We start from the raw sequence: 23638 nt of genomic DNA, 5'->3' as shown, positions 1-23638 counted from the left end.
ATCTGAATTTTATCACTGCCATCTTGATCAATTAGTGTTTTTTCTTATTTTATTTTATTCATGACATGACGCCATCGATCCTACAATCCTTATCCCTTCTTCTTCATCCATTACCCACACTTGTATCTTAGTATTTTAAATACTAAATACTAAAATACAAGTGTGGGTAATGGATGAAGAAGAAGGTATAAGGAATGTAAAAAAACTAATGCATGTACTCGAATGAGACCAAAAATGGTGGAGCGACGAAGGTAACAGAAAAAGTTTAAAAATTAATTTTGGTAGGCTATTTAAATATGTCAGAACATGGTAAAGACGCAAAGGTAGAGTAAGCTCAATGTTAAGACGTATGTATTAACAGAGACAAACAACTACTTACGCTTATCCTTTCTCTATGCCTCTATGGTATTAAGTTATACGTCTATGTATTCAAATGTGTCGAAGGGGGGAAGGAAGTAGAGTCTCAGCTAACTTCTCTGTTACAAAATTTATTCTACGTTCTCTATTGAAACTAGTTCAGCAAATTCGTTGTTGATCTCAAACATTCCATGTTCTCAACCTCGTCATATTTTTCCTTCAATAAAAGATTCAAGACAATTTTTCAATTTCTAAATTCCTAAAAGCTGATAGGTGTAATGAATAAGCTATAATAAGGCTAGGCTAATGATTTCATTGCGGAGAATAAATAATTTCACCTTTGCCCGTGCATGATTTATGAAGAGAATTCTGTTTTGTACAAGCTGTAACTTCAATCGCGACATGATTTCCCATTTAGAACTCTACACAGTAAATAAGTTGAATCTTAATTTTGCAAAAACTAACAACTCTTAACAAGACACTTCAACTAACATTTTCACTGGAAACATTTTCTTTTTATGGAAGAACACAGCTATTATCAATGGAGAAAGTTATTTGAACACTCTTCAAAGTAAGCACTGTAAAGTCTTCTCATTATTATCCCAACTGAACGAGCAAAAACAACCTGTTACCTAGCATTATGCCATCAAATTGGATTAAACATGTTAATAGGATTCTATTCGACCAAGAATTACGAACGGTTTCGTAATAATAGAGAGGTTATATTTCAAGCATAATAGATTGTGATGTAAGGATAGAATGTTTACTCAAATACAAATTTCAAACTGATAAAATGGTAATCTATTTATTGATTAGGTAAGTTTGGTATTATATTAAATCATTAGTCTCACATTAAAAATATCAAATACGTTTAAAATGAGTCAAGTATTACGTTTAACAGTGGATTTTTATCATTTAAATCACAAATGTAAAGATAAATAAAACCACTGTCAATAAAAAAATATATCAATATTATTCTTTGCAACTATGAAGCAAAAATATGAAGTGTTAGAAAAATAGTAAAATGATGAGTGAATTAATATGCATCTGCAAAGATATCTTATAAAAGTCTTGAAATTATCACTCAAAATTTGAATGATGTAGATAGTAAAATGATAAGTGAATGAATTTGCATCTTCTGAAAAATTAAAATATTTATCAGAAAATGATGTGTAGTTTGACTAACAAATTACATTTATTATTAGAATATCTAGGAAAGGATCACAGTTACTGATTGAAGAGTTGAATTTGGGCAAACATTTCATAGATAAAGAAATAGCAATTCTTGATAATGATTAGACCAAAATAAATAGTTTAATTCAAAACAGTGGTTGTTATTGCTACAGAATCAATGTGTATCTTCCAAACTTACCATGGTATTATGTTAGAAAGTATCTCGAAGATAAGTCCAATTAATGGGGTAAATATTCAAGTATGTCATTACTGAATGATCATAATAATTAATCTAAAATTCCATTATTATTTTACAAAAATCACTTTCCTCAATTCAGTGGAGCTGATCAGAAAATTTATGTACTACAAGAATGCAACATAACAAAACAATACAACGCATTATCAGTCATTGTGCAGGCTTACCACATCAAAGATTCAATGATTGGAAATCATAATAAATATTAGATTTGGATCACATGAATTGAAAATATAGAACAAAATAATAAGAGATTATTGCTTTCAAAATTTACCTGAAATATAATACCACATTATACTTCAAAAGGTTACAGAGCACCTTTGTGATTCAACATGTTGGCATTATTGGAGCTAATAAAAGAACAGCTGGAAACTAGACAATCATGAAGATTGAGGTTATGTTTATGCATGTGTGTTTTGGTTTTCATTTTCAAGGCGGGAAGTAAATTTAGTCATTATATTTTATTGATATAGCCAAAATATATTTCTATTCCTGAAAATACAATACTTTAAAATTGTAAAACCAGTAATGGCTTATCTAGGTAAGGTGGCATGTCTGCAATATATTAATTAAGTTTCAGCAGCCATAGCAACTAGTACTAAAAATGTCTAATTGAATCTATTATCTCAATTAATCAGTTTCTACCAGTCACCCTATTCATAATGAATTAAATTATTCGTTTGTAATATGAACATTACCAAATTAAATTCAATTTGCTAAATGTAGAAATAGGGGAAGTTTTGGGCTGGCCCCCTTAATTCTTAATTTGCTACTGTAATAATTGTGTTTTAATGTAGGTTACTATAAATAAATGAAAATTGTTGTCTATTTTGTAGATTAATTTTTCCAGAAACACTCCAATGAAACATGTAACAGACAATCTGGACATTTTCATTTTTTAAACCAGATAAGTTGGATAGTCGTCTGGGTCTGGGAGTCATTCCGTCAGGATGTACCTCTAATGTGGGCCGTCCACTAAGACTTTTTTCGTCCGAACTAGCATCGGCTACCGAATGATCCCCCAACTAGGAAAGAAATAGATGCTTATCCATTGCAACAGGTTCATACGGCCATGCACGGCCGCCTCCGGCCGATCAATTTTTCAATCCGAATTGAATAAGATTTCCTGGTCGAACTAGCTAGTCGAGCTGGGACAACAAAGTGTTCCTAACCTAAAATTGTAACTATAGACAATGAAAAGTTGATAAGTTTGGTTCAAGAGCATGTTCCATTGTGGGATATGCGACACAAAAGATATCATCGTTGTAATGTTCAAAGGATTCTGTAAAACAAAGATTGCTTAATAATGAATAACTAATTTAGTAAATATTTGTTTATTCAATTTTCAAAGTATCAACTTAATTAATGTTTATAAAAAATTTTTGTTACTATGATAGTAATCAATTCAATAATTGGCAACTAGACTGACGTAAACGGTTCAATGGGCAACTATATTCTGCCGAATTAACGGCCGGCATATAAGTCGGATCCACTGGAACTGTATTCAACCGATCCGTTTGGCCGTTGGATCGGACGAATCGGCCGGCCGTTAATTCGGCCGAATATAGTCGTCCATTGGAACCGTTTAGGTCAGTCTAGTTCAGAAGTTGGCTGATTGCCAATTATTGAATTAATTACGGTACTGTCATTGCCAACAAAATTTTTTATAAGCAATGATTAGCCTAAATTGAGATTTTGAAAATTGATTAAACAAAATTTCCACTAAATTAGTTATTTATTACAATAATTTTACCTTCAGATCCTATTTGTTCAGCAATTTTCTGTCCACAGATTCCTATGAACATCAAGACGATGATGTCTTTTGTCTCGCATATCCCACAATGGAACATGCTCTTGAACCAAACTTATCAACTTTTCATTTTCCATAGTTACAATTATATTAAACAGAAAAACTTTAAAAAATAAACAAGACTGTGAAACAATTCCAGGTTAGGAAGACTTTGTTGCCTCAGCTCGACTAGTTAGTTCGGCCGGATAGAGCCGGAAAATCCCATTCAATTCGGATCGAAAAATTGATCGGCCGGAGACGGCCGTGCACGGCCGTATGAACCTGTTGCAATCGACGAGCATCTATTCCTTTCTTTGTTGGTGGGTGTATCGTTCTGTCGCGTTCAGTAGTTTTCGGCCAATGCTAGTTCGGACGAAAACGGTTCTAGTGGACGGCCCACCTAAAGAAGATAATAGGTCGTTTATGTTCCAAATTTCACTGTTAACTCAAGCCGATAGTCGTAGTAGTTCTTTTTCGTGAAGCTATGTGACGCTGGTAGTCTCTCGTACTGTGCCGTTCTTACACTCTTACCCAACAAAACAGTAATAATAGACAGTAATCGGCTTGAGTTAACAAAAAAATTGGATCCATTTTTCAATCTGACTGCACAATTATCATTGATAAGCTACTCAAATTGCTAAAAGTATTTCTTTTTCCACAAAATATAAAAAAAAGTTCAACCCATGGTATTTTGTTCCATTTTTCAATCTGACTGCACAGTTATCATTGATAAACTACTCAAATTGCTAAAAGTATTTATTTTTGCTCAGATCAACACAAGATGTTGCTGCAGATTTTTCTGAACCGAAGAATGATGACGGAAGAGGAGCTGATGGATTTCTACTTGAAATTATTTGGAGAAGACCGCACTGCAGATAACATGGCAGATGACTTGCATATCATGAACGACACAATCCATTGTTTACGCCACAAAATAGAAAAGGTAAGATGATTTGGTATATTAGATTGAATAATCAATATTCATGCTGTTTATTGCATTTTTTTAAAGCTACTTATCAATCGCCAATTGTTGTTTGTTAGGAAGAAATATAATAAACTGCCAAAATATATAATATCAATAATGAAAATTTATAATAAAATCATGGAAAAATGTATTTTCTAAGCGAATAAAATAGATTTGAGAAAGAATTGGCCATTATTAACACGAATTAACAACAATATGTTAATTAACATGTTTAGAATTTTAACATTAGTATAATTTGTGGATTTAAGGGAAATTTTTAATATTTTTTGTGATTGTGAAGGAAGATTTTTGTTTGGATTTGTATTTTGAACTTAATCAATCTGATAAATCCAAAATTATTGTAGTACATACATTTTTTGGACTTAATAGTGTGTGAATTAAGTTATTATTTACATAACCTCTAGACCGTGTATTCCAAATTAAGGTTTAAAGCAGTTTTGGGCGAATGCCTGTTGTTTTTACCTGCATTGTATCTATTGTCTATGAATAAATAAAGTGAAATGAAATAAAATATTGTTATCGAATTATATCTGATTATCCGGGATAACTTGAATCATAGTTCTCTACTATAATAGGCGGTGGAAAAGAAAGAGTGGCAGCAATACCTTTCTATCATTTCCTTACTTTTTTACTTCTGTAGTCTTCCTCAGTCTTTTTTACTTTCCTTGCCCTACTACCATAGGTAAGGAAAGTATTGCTTTCCAAAAAAAATAAGGTACCCTAATTTCAAGTTTTCTATATGTTTCAAGGTCCCCTGAGTACAAAAACATGATTTTTGGGTGCTGGTCTGTGTGTGTGTGTGTATGTCTGTGAACACGATAACTCCATTCCCAATCAATCGATTGACTTGAAATTTTAAACTCAAGGTCCTTATACCATGAGGATTCGACAATAAGAAATTCAATAAAATTGAATTCAAAATGGCGAAAAAAATGGCGGATAATTACTAAAAAACCATGTTTTCTCGAAAACAGCTCTAACGATTTTTTTTTCAAATTCATAACATGGATAGCTATTTATGAGCCCTATCAACTGACATAAGTCTCATTTCTGGGAAAATTGCAGGAGCTTCGTAATATTCTTGAGAAAAATAGCGGATAATCACTAAAAAACCATGTTTTTCACGGTTTTCTCGAAAACAGCTCTAACCATTTTCTTCAAATTTATACCATGGATAGCTATTTATAAGCCCTATCATTTGACATGAGTCTCAATTCTGGGAAAATTGCAGGAGCTCCGTAATATTCTTGAGAAAAATGGCGGATAATTACTAAAAAAACATGTTTTTCACGATTTTCTCAAAAATTACTTGACCGATTTTTTCCAAATTCTTACCCTGTATAGTTATTTATCAGCTCTATCAACTGGCATGAGTCTCCTTTCTGAGAAACTAATGGGGGGTCCACCCCATCCTTGAGAAATGGACTTTGTAACCTCCTTCTCGTGCATGAGCTAGGTAGGTAGAGCAGTTCATAAAAAGAACACATTGACGAGATATTTCATCTGTAGAACAGCTGTTTTGACGACTTTTAAAAAATCATCGAATTTCACAATTTACACAAAGGAAAAAGTACTCTGAAAACAATTATATATACACATATACAGAAGTCTGATCGTAGTTTCAAATATGTTGCCGCCAATCGTCATTATGTTATTCCCCTAAATTATTCTAGTTTAAGAATGGGGCTTGCAGTTCAATGAGCAAGGAAAGTTGTGTGAGTGTACCATACCAGATTTTTCAATGAGCAAGGAAAGTTGTGTGAGTTTACCACACCAGATTTTTTTCTATTGCGGATGATGCCCACATGAGCTTTTTGCTTGTCCGTGGGTAATGGGAAGTGCGAGGGTATTTATGAGATGATCGAACGTCCATGCCTTTTCGATGGGATTCGGCGGGATTTGAACCCGTGTCCAGGTAGCACTAGCAGACTGAAGGGTGCAACGCATTAATCAATTCGGCTATCTGGCCTACAGTCTTTTTTAAGGGGAATTCTATCTAGCCCTTTTAGTAGGATACTGTATTCGTCAGATGTCTAGGGTCTCTTCACTCTCAGCTACGCTGCACTGAATACGTTTTCGGAACACATAGCTGAACTACCTCCCAAAATTGCGCTGAAGGATTTAACATTGGGAGATAGGACGTATTTCAGCTTAGCGTGAAGGAGAAGCATCTTTACTAGTAGTTCTGTGAACAGTAGACCTCACGCAGTATTCTCATCCACAAGTATCTGATTGAAACTATAGACATTATGAAAATGCAGCAATAGACTGGCTTCTCCGCACATCTGTGTAATCACTTGTCAGCTGATTTATGATAAATAATTCTATAGTCTGATTTTTACTCTAATATTGGCGTATGAAGGAGGCTCCTTTTTCCTTTTATATTATCCTTGAAATGCAAAATTTCCAAAAACCTTTTATATAGGCTACGTCGACGCGCAATTAAAAAAGGAAAATACCTGTCAAATTTCATGAAAATCTATTACCGCGTTCCACCGTTAATGCGCAACATATAAACATTTAAACATTAAGGGCCGTTTGCACAGTGCCAGTTTAAACTAAATTTAATTTTAAACTGGATTAAATCCATATCATGTCTCGTTTGTGATAATGTGTTACATTTTGAGTTGAAGTCACCAGCTGATTAAATTCAGTTTAAGTTTTGACTGTGCAAACGTCCCTAAGAGAAATGCCAAACCGTCGACTTGAATCTTAGACCTCACTTCGCTCGGTCAATATTTATTTCTCAGACTTAATAATTAAGTGAATCTTACTATAGCATAGCATGTGTTGCTGAAACAATGTCGTGCCAACCAAGCATTACTATAACAGACCTCTATAAAATGATAACAACTTTTTTAATTTCAGATATTGTTGCTGGTGAGATATTGTGATACCTATCCATACTGAAAAGACTGGGTTGTCAAAAATATAACTTATTTAAATTTTTTCATGTTTTGTATTTCAGGTGCGTTGCGAGATAACCGGTCGTCCACTGTACATTTACTACATAAATCACGGCAAAAACTACGACTCAATCGACAGACAATTCTCGGTGCCCGAAAAGAGTCTGATCGGACACCTGATGCAAGAAATCGTCGAGTCGGAGTCGGGTCTTTTCTCCGACGCCTCAGTCCACAATCTGTCCGAAAAAGTGCTTGTGAAACACGGAAAACAGGTGGACACCGTGGATTTCATGAAAAAGCTGCTGGACAGACATCTGTTGGAAAGAACCGATGACGATCTGTTACACATGTCTCCGCTGGGGTTGAAGGAGATGGAGCCCTACCTGCGCGCCAATTTCGATGACTTACAGGAGTGCCAACTGTGTCAGGCGATCATTATACACGGTGCTTCCTGTCAGTCGTGCTTCTGCAAAGTGCACAAACACTGTTTGATCGACTTCACCAAGAATCGAAGATCTGAAATTACTATTTGTCCGAAATGTGACAATGAATTTCATCAGTCATAAACACTGTGATTCCATTGTTGCAATATGCAATTTACGAAATTTCCTATAGTGCGGTCCACTTTATAACGGCAGTGTTTGATTGCTATCCTTATCATTCAACAAATCGGATAGCGCTATCTCTTTCTCGCTTTGCTCTGTTGACAGATCGCCTTTTAACAATGTAGAATTAATAATTAATTAACAAAATATTACATCTTCATTATGAATGAAAATATTGAAAAATATAATTTGTTACTTAATAAAATATAATTGATTATTTTAAACGAGAATAAACAGTTGATATTACATCAATAAACCTGTATCAGTTACCGTGTATAGAAGGCATTGACAAGACAGAGGATCGGCAACGTTGTTCTCCTATCTTTCTCCACTGCCATTATAACGTGAACTTAACTATAGGACAAGTATTTCTACGTGTACAAACGATTGGAGGAAATGTTTGGAATGTACGCCATTCATAGTCTAGATGAATTTGAAAAACAAAAGAAAACTTATTAAAATAACAAATACCTTCTGTTACAGTTATGTCGAGAGTTCACAAGTGCCATTCAGCCTCTATGAAAATGTCAGCCGAAAATCATTACGGTATACACTAAATAGAAATAGTCATGCATGGAACAAATGTTCAAAATTATGTGTAGAAGGAAATGTATGGAAGACAATTTTTGACCTCGCAGCTCTGTTGGTTTATTTAGGGGGTGAACATATAAAAATCTCCACTCTCTACCCCCTGTGCTGAGGGGATCGGGGTGGTTTAAGCTGTATTCCCACACCACAGTGGAAATATAATTCCCATGAGTTATAATGGGATTAGCCCAATCAGAACTTATGGGAATTATAATTATTATTTCCACTGTTCTGTGGAAATCTAGCTTTTAATATGCAATCTTTTTGGTTTTCGCATATACCTCGGAAAATATGCGACTTTAAGCAGACATTACCATTGTATAAGATGCTAATGTCCTTAAGACACATATTTCTCGAGATATTTATGCGAAAACCCAAAAATAGTATATTTCAATCACTCCCACACCCTTATCACACGTGGTGGGGATGGGGACATTTGATATATGAAATAATTATATTATTATATTTTATATAATGAAATATGTTTACCTCCTACCAGAATATTTAAATCACTCCCACGCCCTTATCACACGTGGTGGGGGTGGAGACATTTGATATATGAAATAATCATAGCCTATTTTATATAATGAAATATGTTTACCTCCTAACTAACCCAAACAGAGCTGCGGGGTCAAAAATTGTCTTCCAACTATTCCTTATACACCCCATTTTGAGCATTCGTTACCTGGACTATGTCTATTTAGTGTATAATGATTTTCGGCTTATATTTTCTTAGGTGATGAGATTCTTAGGTGATGAGATTCTTAGATTTTTGATGATTCTTAGATTTTCTCTTAGATTCTTGATGATTTTCTTAGTAGATTGGTATCTCGACATAACTGTATCAGTAGGTATTTGTTATTTTAATCTGTTTTTTTTCAATTTTATCTTGACTGTGAATTAATGGCCACTTGATATTAATTATGTTATAATTAGTTGATCAGTTATCATTTTTTGTTTCAATTCCAAGTAGACTGTGCCTTGAATGGCCACTTGACAAGAATATGTACCTTAATGTTATTTTCCAAAGAGAAAGTCATTGTGCCGGTTGCACAACAGCCGGTTATATTTAACCGTGATTAATTACACGAGAACCAATCAGAGTAGCCGTCTTTTCAAAAACGCCATCTCTGATAGGGTCTCATGAAATTAATCACGGTTAAAATATAACCGGCTGTTGTGCAACCGGGCCATAAAAGGTAATTTATTTAAAGCTTTCAAATACGGTAAAAATAAGTTTTTGAAGTCTTCTGTCATCATTCTAATTTTTCCTGAAAACATTTCTTTACTTTCACATGCCACTCACTCTTTTTATAAAATAAATTGCTAAGTTCATGATTAACTTGGTATGTATAATGGTTACAGATTAGATCTAAAAGTTCTACCTCAAAGTATCATTTTTCAAACCCACAATTAACTTTATTATTAGCATGCTTTATTGTATCGTAAAAGCGCAATTTATGTAAGATAATGGTAACGCGATTATATTGACCTTTTGTCATGTACTATTATTAGCATCGTGTTCAAATAATATTCAAGATATCAATTTTAGTGTCTGTGACGATACTTTATATCGATGTGAACAAATCAATTCAAACTATACCTGAAGTAACAGACATAGAGAAAATATAGTATAAGAAGATATATCATAGTATATGGTGCTCATGTCGAAATTTCACAGTTACACCAAGCCGATTATACCTGTTTTGGCCGGGTGAGAGTATATGAGTGACACTGCTGTATGATACAATATTTCACTATATGAAGGTAGTAACTTTATAGTAGGCCTATATTGATACAGTAAATGAAACTGTACAGTAAGAGAGACTATCAGCACCACAAGTAGACTTCTTTAAAATGTATAAAATCAGGGCTACTTATTTTTATTTATGAATGGAATTATAGTACCACATTTTAAATAAATAGAATAAAGATCTTATGGAATAGAATAATAAAATTTTATAACCTGAAGATGGTGTGAACACTGAAACTAGTTGTTATACCTAATTCGTATCGTTAATCAATTATTTTATTCATTTCAATAGAAGATTACTATAATTATATTTTATAAAAAACTAAGTACGTAGATGTAACAGTGAAATTTGGAACATAAGTGCCCTATGCTACACGTACCATGAGACATCTTATACTATCTTCACTCTGCACTGATATCAATGTGAACATGTAAATATATACATATTTCTTGTATCATCAATTGTTTTCAACTTTATGTTCCATAAGTTATGCAGTTTATAAGCTCGTTCGCTCAAATTGTCGAGTTTCATCAGGCTAAACTGGTATGTTCATGAATTTCCTTCCTTTCTTATTCTCAACTCAAAATTTGTTACAAAAGAAGACCTATTTTTATTTATTTATCATTTACAATCAACTTGAGGACAAAGAAACAGACTACAGTCCAAAACTTCTTTTCATCCCAATTTCATAAAATAAATTGTCCAAATGAAGGTTATGTGCGACTAAAAAGGGTTTATCAATTTTCTGTACCTATTTTTAGTTATTGAATTACATTACATCATTTAATCAGAAAACATTCTCTACTAAATTAAATTTCTTCTACTATGAGACATTTTCGATAAAGCCTATAAATATTACTTGGCGTTTGTCATATTGTTTCTCTAGCTGAGACATTGTTTTGATAGGAAGAGTTTTATAAGTTTAAGCTTGAATTGTCATTTGATTTGGAATGATATATGTTTGACCAGAAACAAGAACTTACCAGAAGACCAGTTTTTATGATAAATTTGTGAAAAAGTACAAAAAATGAAAAAATAATAATTGTATAATGTTTGTAAAAAAATATATTGTTATTTGTATAAAAATAGAATTTTGCTACATAAAATAAATGTTTTTTTTCGCAGTTCTTGAATTGGTTTTTTCTTCACCTTGTTCTGATAGAGATTTGAGACAATAGTATTAATCTATTCATTTCGTTAAAGATTTATAGTGTACAGATTCCACTAGAAAAACCAAGAAATTTTCCCCAAACGGAAGAACATGAACGTCGTATTCTTTCAATTAGAGAGCTATACATTAGTTAGGTACTATTCAGTTCGACACACAATAAGCTTCGGTTGACGTGTGAGGCTCTTTGAATCCGTCCCTTCAAAACATTACTATTGATAGTCTAGAGCAAATAAAACTAGGTAGATCAACTAGATGATTAGCTAATAAGGGGTTACTCTAAAGGTGCGTACAGATTTACGCGCCACGAACATGAGCAGTTCACTTTTAATCAGCTGATGCCAAGCTTTTATATCTGTATCTTACCGTTTCTGTAAAAATACAGATATAATCACTTTTAATCAGCTGATGCCAAGCTTTTTATATCTGTATCTTACCGTTTCTGTAAAAATACAGATATAATCAGCTGATTAAAAGTGAATTGCTCATGTTCGCGGCGCGTATATCTGTACGCACCTTAAATGTTCTACTGATTAGTGTAAATCAAGCATAAAGATCTACTTTACTTTTTAAAAGAAAGCAACTACATGATCAATGTATTTTCAAGAGTAAATTGTACTGAGAATCAAAGTTGAAGAATTTCAAGTGTGGAGTTTATATACCTTTATCTGGACGAATTTCAGAATCTCTGCGAGTTATTTTCATCAATAAATTATTCATTCTCCTGCAAATCTTGTTTCTTCTTCGATTCTCCATATTTCTTCTAAAATTCTTCTACCCGCCACATCAATTATTCTTCCTTCCTTTTACTGTAAATCAAGCACAAAGTCTAGTTTACTTTTTGAAAGAAAGCAACTACATGGTCAATGTTTTTACAAGAAGTTAAGCGTAATTTTTGTACTGAGAACCAAAGTTGAAGAACTCAAGTGTGGAGTTTATTTACCTTAATCTGGATGAATTTCAAAACCTCTGCGAGACATGTTCATCGATTATAATTCTTTCTCCTGCAACTCTTGTTTATTCTTTAATTCTCCTTCTTTCTTCTGAAATTCCCCTCTCCGCCACATCAATAATTCTTCCTTCCTCAATTTTTCTCCCTGTAATCATTTTCGTTCAACTGGAATGTTTCGAAACTCGGAATAAATAGGTGTTTAGTAATAGCGGACTCCTATGACATTGTTTTTAGCGTTTTCAACAATATCGGTGGCTGATGAGTAGTTGTCCATTGAGTTTGGGGCGAAATCAACAATTCCAAACTTGAGCAGTCGCTCGCCCCATAACCTCGTCCTCGGCATAGCCATGAACGCTTCGGTGATTTTTGATTTCACATCATCTGAAATAGAAAACAAAAACTTATTATTCATTGAACACTGTATTCAGATATGTAGTGAAATTCTCCATTATTAAATACAAACACAATATGTTGTGTTATGTTGTATACAGGCTATCCCACGAAAGGTGTAACAACCGAATACCGTAGATTCAAAAATGAAGGCTTCTTGATATATTCCGAGCTGCGATGTATTAATACACGGTTTTGATCTATATTTATATAAAAGCGAAATGGCACTCACTCACTGACTAAAAATCTACCGGACCAAAAACGTTCAAATTTGGTAGGTATGTTCAGTTGGCCCTTTAGAGGCGCACTAAGAAATCTATTGGCAATATTTCAACTCTAAGGGTGGTTTTTAAGGGTTTAAAGTTCGTCTTTTAGCATGTATATTCTTCTTATTCTCTTAATTATAATTGAAAAATGTCCATACCATATGTTAATATAGAACTACAATCTAGAGAGAGTACCTCTTCGAAACAGTTGTTAACTGGTAGCTAAATTAATAATTTTGTCAGGTTGGCATTAAGTTGAGTTGACTTTGTTAGGTTGGCACCAAGTTGAAGATAGAAATGCATTTATCGCGGAAAAATTGATTGGGCACTGCTACTTCAATCAGAACTATTCCCAGGAATATTATATTACTAGCCGTCAGGCAGAAGAAGAAGCCGTCAGGCTCGCTTCGCTCGCCATATCCGTTTAGCCAAACGTTTAGTCTGGACCCCTAACTGGATCGTCCTAACATATGATAAAAATGCTCAAATCAAAAATTCAGGCGAGCGAAGCGAGCCTGCCGATCTCATTCTTGGACGATCCAGTCGGAGCCCCCTGGCTAGACGGATATGGCGAGCCTGACGGCTAGTGTATTTATAACGACGTGCAGTCAATTGTTCAAGTAAGCAATTTTGTTCACTAAGGGCCGTTTGCATAGTCAAAGCTAAAACTGAATTTAATCAGCTGGTGGCTTAAACTCAAAATGAAACAAATAATAACAAACGAGACTTGATACGGATTTAGGCCCGCCGCAAAGTAGACCCACGAAAAGCAACCCACGCCGTGGGATGCAATGAATAATCCATAATTGATCGAGCGAAGTGAGGTCTAAGATTCAAGTCGACGGTTTGGCATTTCTCTTAATGTTTGAATGTTTATATGTTGCGCATTTACGGTGAAACGCGGTAATGGATTTTCATGAAATTTCAAAGGTATGTTCTTTTTTGAATTTCGCGTCGACGTATAGATACGGTTTTTTGAAATTTTGCAATTTAAGGATAATACAAAAATAAAAGGAGTATCCTTTGAACGCCAACATTACCATAAAAATCCGTTTTTAGAATTATTCATCATAAATCAGCTGTCTAGTGGACTATAATACTACCCGTTCAAAAACATCGAACATCTTGAAAATGTATCTTTCCATCAACGTTAGTAGACAGTTTGTCTACTAACTTTGTCTTTCCATAAGCTGAGGCCATGATTCTAGTTCGGAGTTTGGAGTTATTGATAGAAAACATTTTTTTACATTTTTCTTTTTCAATCTGAAATCATGAAAAGTGAGAAATGAAGTTTGTAGGGAATCAGCATTATGGTAGTTTATTTTTTTAATTTCAACACACCGATTTTTCGCCAACACGACAACACAGAATGTTGTCTGATGGGCTGATTATCGACGGCAGCCAGACCTGATAACAGCGCTCACACTCATATTCCGGGACGACACGTCACGGTATGAAAGGACAGGAAGCTCTATGTTTGTTTAGGATTTTTTCTAGACATTTTAAATTGATAAATTATTTATTATTTTTGAGAAAACATAACAACAGGTCAATGTAACTTACTGAGCGCTGTTCACAGAACCACTAGAACAATATAATTGATTACTTCAAACGAGAATGAACAGTTAATATTACATCAATAAACCTGTATCAGCTACCGTCTATAGAAGGCATTGACAAGACAGAGGATCGGCAACGTTGTCTCCTGTCTTTCTCCACTGCCATAATAACGTGGACCTCACTATATGAAACAACATGCATGACGAGCATGTGTGAACACACATGTTCACCACTTGCCACTAACGGTAGAACATGCATGTCATTTTTACATATACACATACACATGTTCATCATCAGCGAGAGGCTTTCAACATACAATAAACAACCAATAACAAAACATAAACCACTGGAAAATTACAAATTATAATGATAGAAATAAATTTAACCTCAAATAGAGCAGTAAAGAAAAAATAAACAACAAATCGACGATACAAAAACTAACTTCAAAAAATTTGCTCGAAATCTTTCGCTGTGATGACACACCGTGTCATCACACGGTGTATGTCGACTACAGTATATCGTGGTATATCGTGGAATTAGAATTATACAGTTATGAAGAATTTTGTAGTGCCAACTCATTATGTATTTAGACTACCTATTGTTGATGTATTTTGTTTTTTACTTGTATTTATTTTATTATTTTGAAAATAATAAATAAAGACGCATTCATGTACATTTTGATGTATGTTTTGAATAAAGAGATTGATTGATTGATTGATTGACAGTGTATGTCGACATTGAGAAAAGATAGCATAAGCTATGAGTCTCAAATGCCTAGATATACACTGTATATTTCTGTGTATGTCGACTGAGTATCATCTTCGATTATGGATACGTTAAGGTAGGCTATCCATAATCAAAGTTATCATGCATCATGCATGTTCTAACATTAGTGGCCAGCCTAAGTTTATGATGAGAAGGTATGTTAGAAAACAGAGTGAGATTGAGTTAAAAGTCTACACATGGAAATTACTGACATATTGCAATTATTCAAATGCTAATGAATTAATTATTATTATGAAACGAAAATCCAAAGTAAATACTGTAATTCACCCCGAAGAATTCTGCTACTGCAAATATTGACAACAGGGTAAACAGCTACGGTAGATGGAAATTCGATGAGCGCTGCTACTATTCAAAAATTATTTGTCAGTCCGGTAATATTGCATGGAATGTTCCCGGGCTGACAAATAGTTCTTGAATAGTAGCGCTCATCGAATTTCCATCTAGCTGTTTACCCTACTGTTGTCAATATTTGCAGTAGCAGAAGTCTTCGGGGTGAAGTACAGCATTTACTTTGGATTTTCGTTTCATAATAACTAGTAGTTCTGTGAACAGTAGACCTCGCGCTCAGTAAGTAACATTGACCTGTTGTTATGCTTTCTCAAAAATTAATAAATAATTTATCAATTTAAAATGTTTAGAAAAAATTCTAAGTAAACATAGAACTCTCTGTACTATAGATCGTACCGTGACGTGTCGTCCCGGAATGTGAGTGTGAGCGCTGTTATCAGGTCTGGCTGCAACTGTCTACAACGTTGATGGAAAGATACATTCATTTTCAAGATGTTTGATGTTTTTGAACGGGTAGTATTATAGTCAACTGTCTACTAAAGTTGATGGAAAGATACATTTTCAAGATGTTCGATGTTTTTGAACGGGTAGTATTATAGTCCACTGGACAGCTGATTCATGATGAATAATTCTATACTCTATAGTCTGATTTTTACTCTAATATTGGCGAATGAAGGAGGCTCCTTTTTCCTTTTATATTATCCTTGATATGCAAAATTTCCAAAAACCTTGTATATACGTCGACGCGCAATTTGAAAAGGAACATACCTGTCAAATTTCATGAAAATCTATTACCGTGTTTCGCCGTAAATGCGCAACATTTAAACATTAAGGGAAATGCCAAACCGTCGAATTGAATCTTAGACCTCACTTCGCTCGGTCAATAATTGAGTTGAAACATGAATTACAAACCAGGCAGCCTGGAGTTGAGTACGATGGGGTAGGGCGGCAGTGGTCCGAGACTGTCGATGACACAGAGGTCGGCTCCGTGGTCGTGCAGTCCCTGACGCATGCAGTGCAGAGCATTCGCGTCCACTGCCCCCGCCTCGGCTCGCTTCTCCAGCACCATCCTGATTGTCTGCACGTGCGAACTCGATTCTAAACAACAATCACCAAAAACAACAATTAACACAATCGTTTTCCAACACCAGTCAAAAATTTGAATTAAGATTGATTGATTTCTATTTTGTGCTAGGTCTAGAAAGACCCATTATACATCAAAACACAGTACCGTATAGCAAAGATTACATAACGTTCGATCAAGCAGCGTTTACACCAAAGTTATTAACAAAATGTTAATTTCTCCGTCCTTATAGATTCTATTAGATTGAACTTAACTTATCATACATATGATGAAAATACAGAGTGGGTGAAAAGTCCGAGAACGGCTTAATATCTCATACACAAAGGTTATTTGACGGTGGGTGTGATTGGGGATCCTACTAAAACTGAAAATAGGTACTACTTTACTATGACTTCAAAAATCTGGTCCGCCATCTTGGATCCGCAATATTGAGACCAGATTTTTGAAGTCATAGTAAAGAAGTATTTTCAATTTGAGTAGGATCCCCAATCACACCCACCGTCAATAACCTTTGTGTATGAGATATTAAGCCGTTCTCGGACTTTTCACCCACTCTGTATGTGTATGATAAGTTATGTTCAATCTAATAGAATCTATAAGGACGGAAAAATAACATTTTGTTAATAGCTTTGGTGTAAACGCGGCTTAAGAAGCTCGCATTGGAGCCTACTAGATCAGTCAATAATGGAAAACTCAATTTTGGTTCAAATTAGGTGTCGGATTCTTAACAAAATCATGAATAATTACAATTCAAGTGATAAGATTATCAAGAATTGGAGAAGTTTTGAAAAACACAAATTATTAATGATTTTTGGTGTGTAGCCTATCTACAAATTTAGACATAATATAAATATTTGGACTAATGAGGATATTAAACTGGAAAATTTAGAGAGGTTTTGGCAAATTGTATGTTCTTTTTCCAAATATTATATTTCACTTTCTGTGTAGTTGTGAAGTTGATATTGTGACATTTAAACATTAAGAGAAATGCCAAACCGTCGACTTGAATCTTAGACCTCACTTCGCTCGGTCAATAACTTTAAAGTGAAAAAACACTCACATTCCTTGCCTTAAGAATGTGCAACACCAGCACGAAACGGTCGTCGCCACACCAAAGAATGTGAGGGTTTTTTAACTTTAAAGTTATATTAAAATATACGATAGTGATGATAATAATAGTGAAAATATTATAAATAATAATATTAAAAATAGAATAATATTTTTTTAGTGAAAACAAGATGGATAACCAACAAGGAATTTTATTAAATTAAACATGTCTAAAAAATGAATAATAAATATAAAAAGGCAGGTATGTAGGTATATATTGCGAGCTGCCATGTATTCCCTAGATCACTATGTATGATATTTTCAATCAACCCACTCAATGTGTTGCCAAAGAACGTAGCATTCTCTCCGAGTTCTCTGAGACTTTGTAGTACGATTACGCTTCCACTGAGTGAGTCCTCATCACTGTAAGCCCAGTGGCATCCTCTCAGGTCGAGAAACGACTTCACGTGATCACTGAAATCAAATTTCAAGTTAAGTTTCGAGACACTGTCTATTTTGTGCCCGTTTGTACAAAAGCGGGTTGAATTTTAACCGTGATTAATTTCACGAGAAGCAATCAGAAAATGCCTTTCTGATAAGACGGCTTCTCTGATTGGTTCTCGTGAAATTAATCACGATTAAAATTTAACCGGCTTTTGAGCAACCGGCACCTAGTCTTCGACAACAACATCAAATTTTATTCAATGAGTTTTCTATTGATACGATTTCAAATCATTTTAATGATGAGAGACTCATTCAATGACTTTGACTTTTAAAAATGCTCATTAGATTGATAAAAGAAACAACTCAATAAAGTGTAAATAATTACCTGCCATCTTTATGAACAACAATATCTGAATAATAGCCGAGCTTTCCTGTTTTGTTGTTTGGGTGTTTGAAAACAGCCGTGGCAGGAAGCAGTTCTGCGAATTCAGTGCGCTTCTCGCGAATCATTTTCAACCAGGCAGCTGGTGACATAAATGCTGAAAAATGGTAAAAAAACACTGAATAATTATAGGTACTTACAGAGAATTGAAAAAAGCATAGAATAGAACAAGATTCATTGTAAATGAAACTCTGTATTATACCGTACTTACAGAGAATTGAAAAATGCATAGAATAGAAAAAGATTAATTGTAAATGGAACTCTGTATTATATCCTTAATATTCAAGATTCCTCTTGTAAAACAGCAGTAGATTGAGACTCTCTATAGAGTGTGAACTTCATGGGATCATAAATTTCAGTTTAGTATTCTAATATATTCACCTAGGCCACAGTATTAAATATTGGGACATCGGGGTGGAACACCAGTGGCGTGTTAGTGGTGGCCGGGCTGGCAACCCAAAAGTGAGACACCATCGGGACATCAAAACCTGATGTCCGGCCACCAAAATGTGATATTCCAGGTGGTACCACTGCACCGCGACTCGATCGGACACTTGAGCCCAGTTGCAAAAAAATTGGTTAAATTTTAACGGTGATTAATTTCACGTGAATTAACCAGAGCTTAGACCAGCAGATATAGACCTTTATAGGTCTATATCTCGTCTAAGAATCAGAAAAGGCCTTTTTTATAAGACGGCTTTGCTGATTGGTTCTCGTGGAATTAATCACGATTAAAATTTAACCGGCTTCTGTGCAACCAGCACGTAGTAGTGTCCTAAAAACCGAAAAAATATTTACGGTAGCCTACCGTAAGTAATTTTCTGTATTTCCAAACTGGTGCATATACTAAAGCATATCATCCACAGATAGTACATATATATCATATTGAAGTTTCTTTTCTACCTACTTATAGCCAAAAAGTAATTGGATTAGTATAAAATTTAATGTAGGTACCTACGTTAATTAACAAAAAAAAAAACTAATGACAAAATAAAACTGATATGTAGGTACCGGTACCGTAACTTACTACTGTAGTTATAAGATAGGCTATATATAGAACTAAACTAAATACTCACCAATATCCACAGAGTTTTTAGTGAAAGGATCCTGTCGATCAGTTAGGGGACCGGGAGCCCTTGATTCATAGATCAGAGTTGCATCACAAACCAACGCTTCTTCAAGATAACTCATGAACAACTCAAATAGTTCTACCGGCAAGCTGGGACACATGTAGGTCACTAACCGCAGCTCCATTTTTCAAACTGTTGGAATAAATGTTTAATTAAATAATAGAAGAAAAATGGGTTGTTCTCGAACTGAAAACTAACCCCAAAACAGTATTTTGGAGGTATAGTTAAGTTAAAATGACAAGAATCTATGTCACAAATATTGACTTCAACGACACTCTTGAGAATAAACAGCAGCCTATATTGACTCAATAAACTGATAAGCCAATGAAATTATTGATATATGAGTAAATTAACTAAGATAGTAATAGGTTACGTAATTAAACAACTAGAGTAACTTGTCTACAGTACAGTAAATTACCCTGGTAGTTGAAAAGTTAAAAAACTTTTTGAATTGAGCACTTTACTTACTTTTCGGTTGCTGGAAATCACACGTACAACACTCCTTCAGTTCAAATACAAGATTAAAGAAATTATAGCTTTGATTTATGAAGAAATAGTATCAATCAAAGATCACAGGTCACAAATTTGAGCATAATTCTATCACAGGGTACAATCACGCATGGACAAGACGACAGATCAACAAGTGACAACGTGATGTCAAAATGGCAGTTCACTGACATTGTTTCGATTAATCTCGGTTCAACTTTTATCGATAGTTAGTGAAGTCGATATCTCGGTCCAACTGCTATCGATAGTCAGAATCTCGGCTCAACTATCATCGATAAATTTCAAATCGATATCTCGTATCAACTCACATCGACGTTATCATGACTCAAGCGGGAAAATTTGAATTTGCCCCTGGTAGCTGAACGTGATTATTATACATATTTATGATATTGTTATAATTTATTCACATCCTCTATCACAATGGTCGCCAAGCTTATGAGCTTGTGAGCTAGAATAGTATTTATAAATCTTCAAGTGAGCTTCCAAGAAATATTAGACTAGAAAGTACGGTCCGCGAAATGAAATTTTTCACACTTTTATTGTATAGATATACATTTCTAAAGTGCGAGATAAATTACTTTTAACATGAAGAGGAGAAACCCATTTCTCCCTCCACAGTTTGTAGCGTGGACACAGAGGGACATCTTGCGCACAATTGTATGCGCCGTGTCATTTTGCTTCATGTTCTTGTGATGAAAACATCTCTGTAACATACACAAACCAATATACCTGCTGACCAGTACACTACTTGGAACATTGCCAGCAATATTTTGGAGGGGAGTGTTGCCGCGTCGTGTTACAAAGCTCTCTCACTCAGACACAAAAGAAGGAGAATGCTGCTAGGTAGTGGGAGTGATTAGTGGAGGATAGAGCATCGGACCTCTCCGTCTACGAGAAAGAGCCGTGTTAAAAGTAATTTATCTCGCACTTTAGTGTTGAAATCTACGGTACTTAGCTCATAGCAAAAAGTATACCGTAAGAAAAGTTTAAATGTACATTTCAATGAGAGCAGTGGAACTCTTTTTGTTCATCCAGTATTTTTTTGATGTTTGGAGTTTACGTTGTAGCCTCCATTCTGATGCAGTTGTCCAAATGTGCATCAGTCAGTCTGTTCCTATATCGATTTTTTATGAATTTCATACTTGAAAAAGCTGCTTCACACACGTAGGTAGAGCTGAACATAGCTTTCAACCTCAATGCAACTTGAATAATATTTGAATATTTTTCTTTTGGGACTTGAGGCCAAATATTGATTGCCAACCAAAGCAATTCTGTGGTAGCTCGCGATCGACTGTTTGGCGCCCACTGCTCTATCATATTAGTTATATACAAATCCAAAGTCATCATCAAGGCCTGGTCTTTCTGTATAGATCGAGTAAAATGAATAGTACCTCAGAAGCAAGATGAAAGTAAGATGATTCAGGTTGACACTGCAGTCAATATTCGTCCAAAAACTATGAATATTTTACCTCTTGAATAATCTTCTTCATTATTTGTTTTTTCTAGACGATGCCCCCATAACTATAATACGCTTCTTGTTTGTGATTGGATGATAAAACATGCAAAATATCCATGCCACCTGCAGGATTCAAACCCACGACCAGGAGCAAGCTGAATAGAGCAAAAGAATACATAGTGTATTCTTACAAAATTAATAGAAACTTATTATTCCTGCCATCCTTTTTCAAACTATAGTTTTCTTTTTTTCATTCTTCAAGAACAGTATGAAAGTTGATGGGTAATATAATAGATAATAATGTAACAGTGTAAGTTAATGGGTAATATAATAAATCAGCATATTTGGAATTAAAATCTGTACGGTTGTAGTGAAAATTATTGAAAATGAAACAGACCTGTGACAAAAATTTCGGAGCTTTGATTAGACCTAAAGCTTCAATCATAATCTCAAGGCACACACAATTTCAGCTTGCTCCTGGTCGTGGGTTTGAATCCTGCAGGTGGCATGGATATTTTGCATGTTTTATCATCCAATCACAAACAAGAAGCGTATTATAGTTATGGGGGCATCGTCTAGAAAAAACAAATAATGAAGAAGATTATTCAAGAGGTAAAATATTCATAGTTTTTGGACGAATATTGACTGCAGTGTCAACCTGAATCATCTTCATGTTACTTTCATCGTAGACCGCAGAGACAGAGAGCATAAGCATAGAGAAACAATAACGTAAGTAGATATCCCATGGTATAGGGCGTTTATGTCGCAACTTTTACTGTTATCTCAAGCCGATTACTGTAGATTATTGTCGAATTTTACTGTTTTGTTGGGGAGAGAGTGTATGAACGGCACAATATGAGAGGCTAACAGTGTCACACAGCTTCACGGGAAAGAATTACATGAACTATCGGCTTGAGATAACAGTAAAAGTAGCGACATAAACGCCCTATACCATGGGATATCTATACTTATGCTATTGTTTCTCTATGGCATAAGCTTCCTGTGCGCTTATTCTATGCTTTTACAATTGAATAATGAGTTCAGTAACACAGGACAGGAGAAGACTACATAAAAACCCAAGTATAGTGAGTTACATGTTATAATGGCAGTGGATAAAGATAGAAGAATAGCGATGCCGATTCTCTGCATTAATTAATTATATTTCTACACTGTCAAAAACATAATTGGCATGTTTGTGGACCTATAAAAGGATAGTACCACCGGCTTTGACGAATGATAGACAAGGATAGCAAAACCAAAGTTGATCAAATACTGTCATTATAACGTGAACCTCACTATAGGCTAGACTTTCATGGAACATAGTTTTATACACTAAATTTTGCGTATCCTGAATTGTATAGTACTTACTTAAATACTTGGGCCTGGTTGCACAAAAGCAGGTTAAATTTTAACCGTGATTAATTTCACGAGAACCAATCAGAGGTAAGAGACGGCTTCTCTGATTGGTTCTCGTGGAATTGATCACGATTAAAATTTAACCGGCTTTTGTGCAACCGGCACTTAAAGTCGTTGCCAAGGACTTCATAATACAGTGGAAACTGAGAAATTTCAACTCTCATAAACATTTTTCATTTATAATAGTAAAGTATTAGAAGCTGTTCTAGTCACTATGAAGCATTCATTCTGTTCCAGGACAGAGCATATATATAATATAATATCCCACCTAAATTTGCAAGTCCAATAT

The 23638-nt window shown here is 34.6% G+C and overlaps 3 protein-coding genes across 3 annotated transcripts in view; 1 reads left to right on the top strand and 2 right to left on the bottom strand.

Moving 5' to 3' along the window:
• The window catches only part of LOC111049778 (ankyrin-1), a 30788-nt gene extending 28887 nt beyond the window's left edge, over nucleotides 1-1901 (bottom strand). Inside the window, exon 1 of the mRNA XM_039438435.1 lies at nucleotides 1730-1901. The gene's annotated coding sequence lies outside the window, so the exon portion shown is untranslated. The remainder of the gene's footprint in view (nucleotides 1-1729) is intronic.
• Nucleotides 1902-2175: 274 nt separating this feature from the next.
• On the top strand, nucleotides 2176-9407 carry LOC111049776 (non-structural maintenance of chromosomes element 1 homolog). The gene is made up of 3 exons (XM_022335939.2): nucleotides 2176-2327; nucleotides 4346-4518; nucleotides 7529-9407. The coding sequence occupies exons 1-3, from the start codon at nucleotides 2315-2317 to the stop codon at nucleotides 8030-8032; spliced, it is 690 nt and encodes a 229-aa protein (XP_022191631.2). The 5' UTR covers nucleotides 2176-2314; the 3' UTR covers nucleotides 8033-9407.
• A 2053-nt stretch (nucleotides 9408-11460) lies between these two features.
• Nucleotides 11461-20656, bottom strand: LOC111049783. The gene is made up of 6 exons (XM_039438434.1): nucleotides 20439-20656; nucleotides 19917-20102; nucleotides 18784-18937; nucleotides 18289-18428; nucleotides 16736-16921; nucleotides 11461-12914 (listed from the first exon to the last, which is right to left on the bottom strand). The coding sequence occupies exons 2-6, from the start codon at nucleotides 20092-20094 to the stop codon at nucleotides 12733-12735; spliced, it is 840 nt and encodes a 279-aa protein (XP_039294368.1). The 5' UTR covers nucleotides 20095-20102; nucleotides 20439-20656; the 3' UTR covers nucleotides 11461-12732.
• Nucleotides 20657-23638: the final 2982 nt, after the last annotated feature.

The sequence above is a fragment of the Nilaparvata lugens genome, chromosome 11 (assembly GCF_014356525.2).
Source record: "Nilaparvata lugens isolate BPH chromosome 11, ASM1435652v1, whole genome shotgun sequence".
In the NCBI taxonomy this organism is placed as follows: Eukaryota; Metazoa; Arthropoda; class Insecta; order Hemiptera; family Delphacidae; genus Nilaparvata; species Nilaparvata lugens.
The sequence above is the reverse complement of the archived record's forward strand: the minus strand, read 5'-3'. Positions and strand labels throughout refer to the sequence as shown.

Excerpts from the sequence above, each read along its gene's own strand:
- LOC111049776 (XM_022335939.2), top strand. Across the intron at positions 4,519-7,528 it reads TACGCCACAAAATAGAAAAG|GTGCGTTGCGAGATAACCGG; the intron begins GTAAGATGATTT and ends TTTGTATTTCAG.
- LOC111049783 (XM_039438434.1), bottom strand. The coding sequence starts at position 20,094 with ATGGAGCTGCGGTTAGTGACCTACATGTGTCCCAGCTTGCCGGTAGAA. Across the intron at positions 18,938-19,916 it reads TAAAAACTCTGTGGATATTG|CATTTATGTCACCAGCTGCC; the intron begins GTGAGTATTTAG and ends ACCATTTTTCAG. Across the intron at positions 18,429-18,783 it reads GTTGTTCATAAAGATGGCAG|TGATCACGTGAAGTCGTTTC; the intron begins GTAATTATTTAC and ends ATTTGATTTCAG.